This window comes from Symphalangus syndactylus, chromosome 20 (assembly GCF_028878055.3).
Source record: "Symphalangus syndactylus isolate Jambi chromosome 20, NHGRI_mSymSyn1-v2.1_pri, whole genome shotgun sequence".
NCBI lineage: Eukaryota > Metazoa > Chordata > Mammalia > Primates > Hylobatidae > Symphalangus > Symphalangus syndactylus.
Genome location: NC_072442.2, coordinates 63,497,079 through 63,510,003, shown reverse-complemented (window position 1 = coordinate 63,510,003; position 12,925 = coordinate 63,497,079). Strand labels below are relative to the sequence as shown.

General features: G+C 50.2%; 1 protein-coding gene across 24 annotated transcripts in view; it reads left to right on the top strand.

Moving 5' to 3' along the window:
- The first annotated feature begins 437 nt into the window (after positions 1-437).
- The window catches only part of MINK1 (misshapen like kinase 1), a 71,182-nt gene continuing 58,694 nt past the window's right edge, over positions 438-12,925 (top strand). For 20 of the 24 annotated variants that reach the window (XM_063628387.1, XM_063628386.1, XM_063628389.1 and 17 more), the window contains exon 1: positions 499-802. In XM_063628387.1, coding sequence (XP_063484457.1) covers positions 746-802 — 57 coding nt within the window. In that variant the 5' untranslated portion in view covers positions 499-745. Of the gene's footprint in view, positions 803-12,925 lie in introns of all 24 variants that reach the window. The other 4 variants (XM_063628379.1, XM_055257874.2, XM_055257873.2 and 1 more) reach the window with 2 other exon arrangements.

Sequence of the window (12,925 nt, the reverse complement as noted above, 5' to 3'; positions counted from 1 at the left end):
AGCCAAGTTCTCACGGAGTGGCCCCTCCCTCAGCGGCTCCACTGTTGCCATAGCAATTGGGTGGGTGGACAGCCCGTCCTATCTAGAGGCCACCCAGCCCTCGCGTGGGGAGTTACCATAACAACCCCCTAGTAATAGAGGGGGTTGGGTACCGCCCCCTTCCCCCGCAAATGGAAAGGTGGGTGGCTTGATTGGCAGCTGGGCACACGAAAGAAGGAGGGAAAGGGAAGGAAAGGCGTCAAAGGAGATCTGAGAAAGAAATAAGGGAAAGGGCAAAAAATTAGGGAAAGAAAAGGAAACGCGTGTGCGCACGCGCGCCAGCTGGTGGGCGCGCTCCGCGGCCGCCTCGGCCGCCGCCCACTTCTTTCACGCCAGGCTCGCGCGGTCGCTCCGTCCTCGCGCGCGCCTTTCGCCTGCTCGCCTGCGCCTGCGCGCAGGTGTCGGCGCCTTGGGGGAGGGGGCCCCTGCGCGCTCGCGTCACGCTCGCGCTTCCACCCTCCCAGTGCGCGGCCGCTCCGCGCCTGCGCAGGAGAGGCGGTAGGCTCGGGTGGCTGGCTCCGGGGAGATAGCGTCTGTCAGTCGGTGGGTCGGTCCTCGCGCCGGCCCTCCCTCTCCCTGGTCTCCTGGGGAGGCGCGGTGGAGTCCGCCCCCGGGGTTCTCCGATGGGGGAGAAGCGGCGACGGCGGCAGTGGAGTAACCGAGCTGGAGCGTGAGCGGCCCCGGTGCCCCGTTCCCCGCGGAGGCCATGGGCGACCCAGCCCCCGCCCGCAGCCTGGACGACATCGACCTGTCCGCCCTGCGGGTGAGCGCGCCGTCCCCCAGCCTCGCCCTGGTTCCTGTCCCCGCCGCAGGGGAGGGAGCGGGGTGGCTGCACGCCTCACGTGCTCCCGGGCGCCCCCTCCACCAGCCTGGGTCCCCTTGGCGACCCGTGCCCCTTTCCCGGACTCCCGCCGCGGCTGGGCCCCCGCCCTCTGCTCCCTTGTCTCTCCACTGGCCGCAGATGGTGGGAGCCAGTTCGGTCCCCACCCTGTGGTGCCCCGCCCCCACACTTCCGTGCCACCCTGCCTTTACTCTGGGGTTCGGGACCCACTGGTTCCCCTAAACTTAGCCTCCCCCATCACCTGGAGAATCTTTACTGTGGCTCCTTACCTCCTCTCGGCCCTTTTCCACCTTTGCCCTTACTTCTATCTTCTTCCTTCCCCTCCTCTTCCTCAGCTCCTCGAATTTTGACTTTGCAACTGTCTCGAAGCCTCTCTCTCATCCCTCTTTCTCTGCCTCGCCCACCCTTGAATTGCATCCTTTCCCTGGTCGGAATTTCAGCTACCCCACCCCTCGTACCGTCACCTTCAATCCCACGTTCAGTTTTCCCTGTCCCTTCTCTCCTGTTTCAAGTGCAGCAGTTCAGAACCAGGCATTTCCGGTCTCAGGGTCCCTGAATATTACATGACCAACTCTGCAGCAGCGTGGGGCTGGGAGCCCTCGGGGAGGAGGGGAGGCATTTCTTCTTTTTGGAAACTGTAGCACGGGCTGGGAAGAGGATGTTTACACACACACACGCGCGCACACACGACACATGCTACATGTGGTCAGGCGGAAGGTTTGGAAAGGCAGTGGGTATTTATGTTAGCTGAAGGCTGGAAGCAATGGAGACCTCTCAAGGTAGGGGCTAATAAGGAAAGGGGTTGAGAGGAAGCAAATGCTGCAGGAATTTCTTGGAAATACCCGTTCATTGTCCCTTGTGGGGCACTTACACACTCTGGTGGAAGAGCTTTCTGTAGCATTTATGTTTTTCTTCGGCAGGGAGCTTTGGCTTAAGGGGCAACTTAGTGATTTTAAGGTGAACACTCCAGACTATCAGCCAGGTGGTGTTCTGATCCTGTGCCCTTCCAGGGCTCTCACCAGGCCAAGGTGTGGGGAGAGCAGGACTTCCCATCTCTAGGTTCGCTTCTCTGGAGGCCCCTGCTCAGACTGTCTTCTGGCTTTTGAGTCAGCCAGGGAACATGGCCAGTAGTGGGAAAAGGCGGACAGCCACACAGGTGCCCCGGATATGGCTGGAGGGGAGAGGGGAATTGAAGAGAGCAGAGTCATGTTGTTAATTGGGTTTCTCTAGGTGACACAGTTTTTTTTCTTCCCATTTTCAGGTCATAATTTGTTTGGTGCAATGTTGGGCTACGAGACCTGACTTGCTAGAGTTAATGTGATAAATTTCTGGGGAGAGGGGCTGCTCATTGAATTTCTCTGTGTGCCCAGGCACATGTGTGGTGTGTTGATGGGGAGAGGGTCTGAAGGCTTTAGGAGGGAGATTCTTAAGATCAGCTTAGCCAGGGTTTAAACTGGGATGCCCAAGTCAGTTGGGATATAAGATGGAAATCCAGATTCTGAGTAAAAGTCCCTTAATGTGCTCCATTCTGGGATGAACTTCCACCTTTCCTTCCTACCTTGGTTATTGATTAACTGGCTACAGGTTCCTGTGTCTGGGGTGACTAAAATACAATAAAAAATGGGTAGGTCAGGCCGGGCGAGTGCTCACACCTGTAATCCCAGCACATTGGGAGGCCGAGGCAGGGGCATCACCTGAGGTCAGGAGTTCGGGACCAGCCTGGCCAACACTGTGAAACCCCATCCCTACTAAAAATATAAAAATTAGCCGCGCGTGGTGGCACACGCCTGTGATCCCAGCTACTCAGGAGGCTGAGGCAGGAGAATCGCTTGAACCGGGGAGGTGGAGATTGCAGTGAGCCAAGATTGCACCACTGCACTCCAGCTTGGGCGACAAAGTGAGACCTTGTCTTAAAAACAAACAAACAAACAAACAAAAACGGGGCAGGTCCAAACCACAACCTTTGCTTTGAACCTTGTGGGACTCTGCTTGGGTTTCTCTTTCAGCCTCTTCTGGTAGTTTGGCTTGGACTCTCAATCTGGGATTTCCAGCAATTCCACAAATACCCTCTGACCTTAGATGTGGTATTTCCCTTCTGGACTTCTCGGCTTGAAGCAATGTTAGCCTTCCTCAGTTGCCTCCAGCCTTACTCTCCTCTCCCTCCCCTCAGGAGACCTGGTGACCTGCTCCCAGTGCTTCTGTCTGGCCTGCCTTATGCTGCTTAAGAAAGCATTCTGCTTCCCCCTTTCCACCCTAAAATGCAAGGGCTTGAGGGAGAGCTGTACCTCCTTTGACATGGGGCTAGCCAGGGCCTACCTTCTCCCTGCTGCTGACCTTTTCTCAGTGCCTGTCCCCCCGACTCCACCCTAGAGAGCTGCGGCACTGTGGAGCAGCTAGTGTGGTCATCTCTTGTGCTATTCCTGTCTGTTTTCCAGTGAGAAATGGTGTCTCCCTTTACTACACCATCTTGTGTTGGGGGCTGGGGAGAGGGATGGGAGAGGAACATATTCAGTATTTATTTGCTGGCCTTAAAGAGCCCAAGGTGTATTTCTCCTCTTGTTTCAAGATAAGACTTGGTTTTCAGCTGGTGATGAGAGTAATCGCCTGATATTAGGGAAGATTGAATTGCGTTAATCTCTTAGCCATGTGTGGGGAAGCCAGATGGACCTGCTACTTTGTAGCCACAGCCACACTTGACCTCTTTGAGGTTCCTTTTCTCCACCAGCCTGGCTGCAGTGTGGTGAGGAAAAGCATGGGGTTTGGAGTTGCAGCCCTGAGTTCAAGTCCTAGCTTCTTCCCTTACAGTGTAACCCTGGCCCTGCTCCCCTTACTGCAGATTCTGCCAAGAGCCTTACCCTCTCTAAGCTTCATTCAGTTCTGTATCGTGGGCATGGTAATAGTACTGAATGCAGAGTTGCTGAGGATTAAATGCACATTAAGTACTTAGTACAGTTCCCAGCACATAGTGATCATATATGTGATAGCCCTTTTTGTAGTTATTTTTATCAAATGGCAATCAGAGAAGCCTTCCAGGACAACTTTATCTAAAATAGCACTCCCTCCGCTGCTTTATTTTTATACAGAATTTTATATAGCATTCCTTTAGTTTGCTTTATCCTTCCTCATAGTATTTATCACCAGCTGACATATATATTTCTGTCAGCCCCACTAAAATGTCAGTTCAGTGGCCGGGTGTGGTGGCTCACGACTGTAATCCCAGCACTTTGGGAGGCTGAGGCAGATGGATCACCTGAGAGGTCAGAAGTTGGAGACTAGCCTGGCCAACATGGTAAAACCCCATCTCTACTAAAAAAAAAAATACAAAAAAATTAGCCAGGCGTGGTGGCGCATGCCTGTAATCCCAGTTATTCAGGAGGCTGAGGCAGGAGAATCACTTGAACCTGGGAGGTGGAGGTTGCAGTAAGCCAAGATTGCACCACTGCACTCCAGCCTGGGCGACAAAGCCAGACTCTGTCTCAAACAACAGCAACAACAACCAACAGTCCAGTGAAAGCTAGATTTTGACTATTTTGTTCATTTTTGTATCCCCAGTGCCTGTAACCGTGTTTTGCACATAATGGGGGCTCAAATGTTTGTTGAAGAAGTGCCTGTTACAACACGTGAAAGCTCAGTGCAGTGCTTGCTTAGAGAAAGTATTCAATAAACCCCAGGCTTCTTAGGCTTCATTTTGCCCCTCTTTTATTTATGCACAATTAAGAATATATTTTTTTTCTGGGATGTTTTTAGAATCAGACCTTGTCTGGGGTAAACAGTTCTGGAAGCCTCCAGCTGAGCAGTGCCCTTGAAGTAAAGTTAGGATCATCCGAGAGAAAATGTGGGCCTCTGTGTCTAAGCTTGGTTGTATTCCAGGAGAACCTTCTGACTTGGAACTCTTGACTTCTCACAAAGGATAAATATCAGCGGAAGTGGATGGGACAAGGAGGGGGCAGGTCCCGGCCTGACCTCTTTCCTTTTGCATTGCTCCTTTTGGTTGACCCACTTCGTAAATCAAACAGCTTCTTTTTACCGTCCAGCTCGAAGTTTTTGACTGCAGTGTCCTTGAAACTATGGAGCTATGCTTGGCGTCACTGGATTGAAATCATAGCATGGAGCACATTCAAGAAGGACTTGTTGCTCTGTGGTAGCTGCTGACAGAGATGTTCTTTTTCAAATGATTTTGTGTTGTTGTGTCTGTTCTTTGGAGAAGTGTCTTCGCCTTCCTCCTCTCTTCATGCGGCTGTGGAGCCAGCACCACTCGGAAAGCTGGCAGTTCTGGGCATGTATTTCTAGGCTGCTGAGCAACGTGGGACTGCCACTGTGTTCTGATGTGCTAGCTGTCCAAATGTTGATGACAGATGCCTTAGGCAGGAGAATGGGAAGAGTGACCTCCTGCTGCAGAAGTAAGGACATTCAGTAGTGACTTTTTTTCCCTAGAAAATTGCAAAAGGGGGATGGGGCTGTTTGGAGAGCTCGAGGCATTTAGAGTGTAGTGAAATGCTGCTTTGGCAAAATGACAGAAGGAAGATTACTGAGAACTTGGCCGAAACTAGGTGATCAGTCATTCCCCAAACAGAGGGAGAGACATCACCACCCTTTATGCTATGGGATAGGACAGACTGCCATAGTCCTTAGGGATATACACAGCAGGGAGGTTTTGACAGGTAAGATAACAGTAAGGTCAGCAAGGGAGCCAGCTGGCCCACCCCCTCTCTCTTGCCCCAGGAGCTCAATTAAAACTGTGTAGAATCCTGATTTCAAATCTGGCCTCCATTCCTTTCCGCATTGAACTGTGTGCCTAAGACAGGGTAACACATACAACTTGCACATGTAAACCATCTTTGTTTGTCATTTAGGGAACACGATGGCAGGAAGTGTGCAACGGCTCTTGATAAGCTTGTGTTCTGGCGTAGGTCTGTAGATAAGGCATGCAGTAACCTCTCAACCCAGAAACATAAAGCAATTCTGGACTGGAGAACATCTCCAGAAGCCTATGAGAGTCTGCCTGTCTAATATTTCTGTCTCTAGACAAAGTTGAATCACAGAAAGTTATCAATAATCCCCTGTCCTGCACCAGTCAGTTGCCAAGCATTGGCGGTCTACTGTATTGAGAATCAGGTTCCAGATTCTATGGAAAAGATGTAATACAGTACTCAGTCCTCTACTAAGCTATTTAACCAGATCTCTGGGGATATCCACCCAAGCAGTGCCTTTCCAAGCCTAGACTTTTTTTTTTTTTTTTTTTGAGATGGAGTCTCGCACTGTCGCCCAGGCTGGAGTGCAGTGGCGCAATCTCGGCTCACTGCAATCTCTGCCTCCCGGGTTCACGCCATTCTCCTGCCTCAGCCTCCCGAGTAGCTGGGACTACAGGTGCCCGCCACCACACCCGGCTAATTTTTTGTATTTTTAGTAGAGACGGGGTTTCACCATGTCAGCCAGGATGGTCTCGATCTCCTGACCTTGTGATCTGCCTGCCTCGGCCTCCCAATGTGCTGGGATTACAGGCGCGAGCCACCGCACCCAGCCTAGACTCTTTTTCTTAACTGTTACTGTTTTCCTCAATATCCTACAACCTTCAAGGTTGGGACATTTTTGTTAAACCTGATTTCCTTGAATTACACTCATTTTCTGTGGTCAGTGGGCAGTCATCTTGAAACCTGGTCTTCAGCCCCCCTCCCTTCAACACCTACTTTTTACTCCTATCTGTCTCAGTCTTCTCTTTCCTGGATTGAAGACAGAACAAAAGCGATCAGGTTAATAAGTCAACTCTCAGCATTTCTTGAATGCACACATAGTAAGATACAAAACCATGACTTGGTAGAAGACACAGCTCACGGCCATTCTCTGCTCTCTCCAGTTATTTTGCCATTCTCCTCCCAACCAACCAGTCCTTGACTTGAGACTGGGCTTCTCTTACCTATAGGAAGCTCTTCTAGGGGATAATGGAAAAAGGGTTTTGAGGCTCTTTGTTCTTACTAAGGGCGGGAATAGTAAAGGGAGGAGAGAAAAGAGGGATGGAATTGTAGTGACCCAAGAGAGCCCCTGGAGATTTTGTCCAGTAGCTAGACAGCCTGAGGTTGTATGTGCTACGTGTGGGTAGGATTTCGTGTTCTGTTTGAGGAAAGATCTAGAACTAGGCACAGAGGACACAGTGGTGATATAGTCTAGTAGTAGGGAGAGACATTAATCAAGTAATTATTTATTAATGTGTGTGTGTGTGTGATTGCCAGCCATGATAAGGACTGTAGCGAAAACTTTAACATGCCGTGGGCACATATAACAAGAGTTGTTTTGAGCATATGTTCTCAGGATCTCCTGAGGGCTGTGTCATGGAAAAAAATTGCTTTTACGAGACAAAACTTTTTTTTTTTGAGACGGAGTCTGGCTCTGTCACCCAGGCTGGAGTGCAGTGGCGCGATCTCAGCTCACCGCAAGCTCCGCCTCCCGGGCTCATGCCATTCTCCCGCCTCAGCCTCTCCGAGTAGCTGGGACTACAGGTGCCCGCCACCACGCCTGGCCAACTTTTTGCATTTTTAGTAGAGACAGGGTTTCACCGTGGTCTCGATCTCCTGACCTCATGATCCGCCCGCCTCGGCCTCCCAAAGTGCTGGGATTACAAGCGTGAGCCACCGCGCCCCGCCGAGACAAAACTTTTATAAGACAAAAATGTCTAGTTGATTGAGAGAGACGTAAATCATGTCAGAAAGCTAAACTGGTATTGCTGCAGAAAGATTAGATACAATTGAACCAGCAGGTAGAGTTTGGTGATGGCGAGAATTGGGAGACTCTGGAATGCGGCCATTCTTATGGTGAAGCATTTGGTCAACAATTGAGGGCAAGAAGCCTGAGGATGGGGTGGAAACTCCAGGCTTAATTCCGAAAGGATTTCTTCTGAATCTTCCTGTGGGAGGGGAAAAATGGTTTATTTGTTTGTCTCGAAAGTTAAGAGCATGTATATGGGAAGAGCTTATGACTCATATAATCCTCATTTTTACTTACTGGGGGAGGGACTCTGGGTCCTGGGTCTGTGGACTTAGATGTGGCTCCTCAGAATGGGGTGTATGAGAGAGGAGGGTGTATCCCTAGATGTTATTAGCCTAAGGGGTGCCTGGGGTTTGGAAGGTAGGTAAGTCTCACGGAAATAAGAACAAGTAGGCCCAGCCCTCAGCTTAGCTGCCGTGGTCTGTGGGAAGTGGGATTCTTTCTAACATTGGATAGATAGTGTATATAAATAGACAAGACTCTCCATTTACATTGTATACAAGTAAAGGATGAGTGGGGTGTGGAGGGGGAGTGTTACTGATTTTGTGTGTTTGAAAGGAAACAGGGTTGGGGAAGCCACAAGTCTAGGGCTTCCTGGAGGAGCCAGACTCTGGGACCAGCTTGAATGTCAGGAGGATGGCAGCGTAGAAGACGGTGGGGTGGGCTGTGAGGAGAGTTTGGTGGCACAGCCTGTGGGAGGAGCCTGGGTGGCTGGAGAGAGATGAATGGAGGAAATGGGGACGAGCTGCCTAAGAAAAATGGTGATGGTTGGCGAGGGAGGAGATAAGAAGACCTTTGACAGAGGAGATAGCTGAGACCTCAGGTTCATCCACAGCAGGAGAATTCCAGGGCCACAGGGGACAGGCGATGTGGGGAGTGTCTGTGTTCACAAATGGTAGCCCCAGCACTTAGAGCCTGCGACTCAGTATGTACACGTAGCACCAAATGCTTTTTGGTTCTGTCTTGGGCATCTCCGCCATTGGCGCTTCCGCCAGTGGTTTCTTCCATTGCCTTTGGGATGAGCAGGCCTCCTGAAAGCAGGCCTGATATTCGCTGGTCTTCTGACAAAGAATGGGAAATTTCTCACACCGTCTTGCTCCAGGAGCCACCTGGGGATGGGATTTGAAGGGCTTGGGTTGCCGAATTGCTCCTAGAACCACAGGCTTAGGGGAGTTTTCCATGAACAGCGGTCCTGGCAGGGACAGACTGAGGACCGGTAGGGCTGAATGAAGACAATCCCACCTCCTTCAAGAGCCACCTTAACTTACGTTTTTTTTCCCACAAAGCCTCCCCTGATTTTGCCAGCCTTTACCGATCACGTCATCCACTTTCTCACAGACCTTACAATTTAGCATTGGCTTATATATTGCCTTATATTGAATAATGTTTTATAGTCTTGTTTTTCCTACCACTTCCTTATGTACAGAGACTGTGATCCATATTTCCTCTTGATTGATCCCTGTAAAGATGCTGAGCACACAGTAGGGGTTCAGAAATTACTTGGTAAGAGACATGGATCTAAGTATGTCTGTGACTGGTCCTTTCCTACTAGATTCAATCCACAAGCAGTACAGGGTGCCCAGTATATGCTGGGCACCGTGGGATACAAAGCAATACAGGTGCTGACTCAGTGGTTCTCAGCCAGGGCACCGCTGGCCTCCAGGGGGTGTTCGGAAATGTTGAAGAGAGAGGATTAACTGTCTTGGGAGCGCCGGGTGCGGGCATGTAATCCCAGCACTTTGGGAGGCCGAGGCGGGAGATCAAGACCATCCTGGCTAACACAGTGAAACCCCGTCTCTACTAAAAATACAAAAAAAAATTACCCGGGCATGGTGGCGGGTGCCTGTAGTCCCAGCTACTCGGGAGGCTGAGGCAGGAGAATGGCATGAACCCGGGAGGCAGAGCTTGTAGTGAGCCTAGATCGTGCCACTGTACTCCAGCCTGGGCGACAGAACAAGACTCCGTCTCAAAAAAAAAAAAAACTGTCTTGGGAGCACTAACGGCATTTAGCACATGGGGATCGGGGATATTAACCATCTGGCAGAGTCTGGGACAGTGCATCGAAGAGCTGTTTTTTCTTTTTTTTTTTTTTTTTTTGAGACAGAGTCTTGCTGTCGCCCAGGCTGGAGTGCAGGGGCGCGATCTCGGCTCACTGCAGGCTCCGCCCCCCAGGGTTCACGCCATTCTCCTGCCTCAGCCTCCCGAGTAGCTGGGACTACAGGCACCTGCCACCTCGCCTGGCTAATTTTTTTTTGTATTTTTAGTAGCAACGGGGTTTCACTGTGTTAGCCAGGATGGTCTCCATCTCCTGACCTCGTGATCCGCCCGCCTCGGCCTCCCAAAGTGCTGAGATTACAGGCATGAGCCACCGCGCCCGGCCTGAAGAGCTGTTTTTCCACCCAGATTGCTACTGGTACCTCTCATGAACTTGTTATGGACATGGGAGAGACCCGGGGAAGGACTGGACAGGTTTCTTCCACGAAGTAGGAAGTAGTTCCTAAGTCCCCTGTGTACTTCTTTCCAGGTAGAGAGAGGAATGTGGGCTCTAAATTACCCTTGTGCATGGCACATATCTAGCAGCTTTTGTCTGCTAGCATACCTCTGGAGGTAAAATAGGTAGGCTCCCAGCCAGACTGTAAGGAAGATTTTCATGTTCTTTTTTCACCACCCACCCACTCTTTCTTTCAAGGCACATTTTTAAGAAAGTGGCTGAAGCTTGCAATACTTAGTCTTTAGTTCTAAGTGACTCAGGAAAGAGTCTTCAAGAAAACAGCTGGAGAGAGTGCCCCAAAGCCTGAGCAGCGTGAGGCAAAGATAGGCAGGTGCATGCGGCGTCTGAGAGAGGGGCCAGCGCATCGTCTCTTCTCTGGGGTCTTTTCATCCTACACTTGTCTTTTTGAAGACAGAGGCGTGGTGAATGAATGTCATTAGTCCCATCTCGGGGAGTGACCAGAGAGAGTAGAAGACACCTTGCCCTAGTGTATCCTTTCAGGGTGGATGAGTGGCTGGGAAGCAGCACATCTGAGCGGGACGAGCTGGAGCTGTGCAGCAGAGCTGCCTTCCACGGCTCGCTGTTTCCCAGACCCAGTCAAGACAGCAGAACTTGGTAGGCTCTTGGCCTTGGGTAGCTAAGGTTTGGAGGAGGTGGAGAGAGTCCGCCTAACCTTAAGAGTCATTCCTCACAGTGGAAACTACCTGAGCCCCACGTGTCGAAGCAGGGTAGGGGGAACAGGCAGGATGTGGATCAGAAGTTGATTGGGGCTGGGCGCAGTGGCTCATGCCTGTAATCCCAGCACTTTGGGAGGCCAAGGCAGGCAGATCACTTGAGGTCAGGAGTTCGAGACCCGCCTGGCCAACATAGTGGAACCCCGTCTCTACTAAAAATACAAAAAATTAGCCAGGAATGGTGGCAGGCAACTGTAATCCCAGCTACTGGGGAGCCTGAGGCAGGAGAATCACTTGAACTGAGGAGGTGGAGGTTGCAGTGAGCCTAGATTGCATCACTGCACTCCAGCCTGGGCAACAGAACGAGATTCCATCACAAAAAAAAAAAAAAAAAAGAAGTTGGTTGGTTCTAATAAGTCCTTTTTCTGTCTGTCTTCTGTTTGGAACAAAGATTGCTCTGATAGAAGTCATTTATATTATGATGCAGATTCATTTCAGAAGGGGGTGTTTGGGGTTGGAATAAGAACAGTAATGAACACTTACCGTGCAGTAGGTTCTTTCCTTCTGTAATCTCGTCCCTCACAATAACCCTTTGAGGTGGACGATATTATCCTCATTTGCAAGATGAAGAAACCAAAGCTTACAGAAACTAACTTGGAAGTTAAGTAACTTGCCTGAGGTTGGACAGCCAGTAAGCAGCAGAGCCCACATTCAGACTCAAGTCTGACTCCAAAACCTAGGCTGCCATGCTATTGAAGGGAGGCCTGCTCCCACGTGGCGGGGTGTATTTGGGGGTGGGCACTGAGGGGAGGATAGGAGGGCAGTGTGTAGCTGGCACTCTAGACTGCATGCAACTAGTATTATTTTCTGCCTGTTTTTTGGTTTGTTTTTGCTTTTTTTGAGATGAAGTCTTGCTCTGTTGCCCATGCTGGAGTACAGTGGCACGATCTAGGCTCACTGCAACCTCCATCTCCCAGATTCAAGTGATCCTCCTGTCTCAGCCTCCCGAATAGCTGGGATTACATGTGCGCACCACCACACCTGGCTAATTTTTGTATTTTTAGTTGAGACAGGGTTTCACCATATTGGTCAGGCTGGTCTCGAACTCCTGACCTCAGGTGATCCACCCACCTCGGCCTCCCAAAGTGCTGGGATTACAAGTGTGAGCCACCGTGCCCGGCCTGCCTGTTTTAATTGTAAATGTGTGATATTTCTGTGACATACGGTAAACAGGCTTTGTGGGCTTACTGAGGACTATAACGTTATCCATAATGTTTCTTGGTAAAGTTTTTGGAGACTTGGAATATGGCCTGTTTCATGGCCTGGAGACAGCCTGTATGAGAGATAGTTACTGCCCTCCAGGAGCACATGGCCTCTAGATCTGTGTCTTAATAGAGGACACCTTTTATTTATATACCTGGGTCTTTTTGAGGTGGGAAGAGTAAGTGACCTGAGCCTGAGCTGAACAGGTGGTGGGTTGGCACTGGGGAGCACATGCTGGGAATACAGAGCTCCATGGGGCTCTTACCCAGAACTAATAGAGATTTCTAAATGTAGGGCTGCTGGGCAGATCACTGTGATGACGAGAAGGACATGCAGAAGACTTCAGAATATTTGGTCTGCAGGAAAGATAGTCGAATAATTCAAAAGAAAGCCTCTTCAGAGGGAGGAGAGGAAGGCTGTCTCATTTCCCCCCACCCTTTAAAAATGTGTTGTTGTTTTTTTTTTAATGTCATTAAGTATATGTAAGACTTACCATTATAACCATTTTTCAGCGTACAGTTCTGTGGCATTAAGTACATTCACATTGTTGTGCAACTGTAACCACTATCCATCTCCAGAACTTCTTCATCCTCCCCAAATGAAACTCTGTACTCATTATAACACTGACTCTCTGAACCCGCCACCTTCCAGCCCCTGGCAACCACCATTCTGCATCTCATCGTCTTTTGTGTGTGCAGAGTTGAGCAGAGGGTCTGACCAAGCAGATGCTTAATATTTGTTGAGTCAGCCTAGGTGCATGTCTCAGAAGTCCATGTATCATCAGCCAACCCAGAACACAACCCCCCTCCCAGCTCTAATGCAAGATGACAGGCTTCTGAAAGGGATTTTAAATGAAAT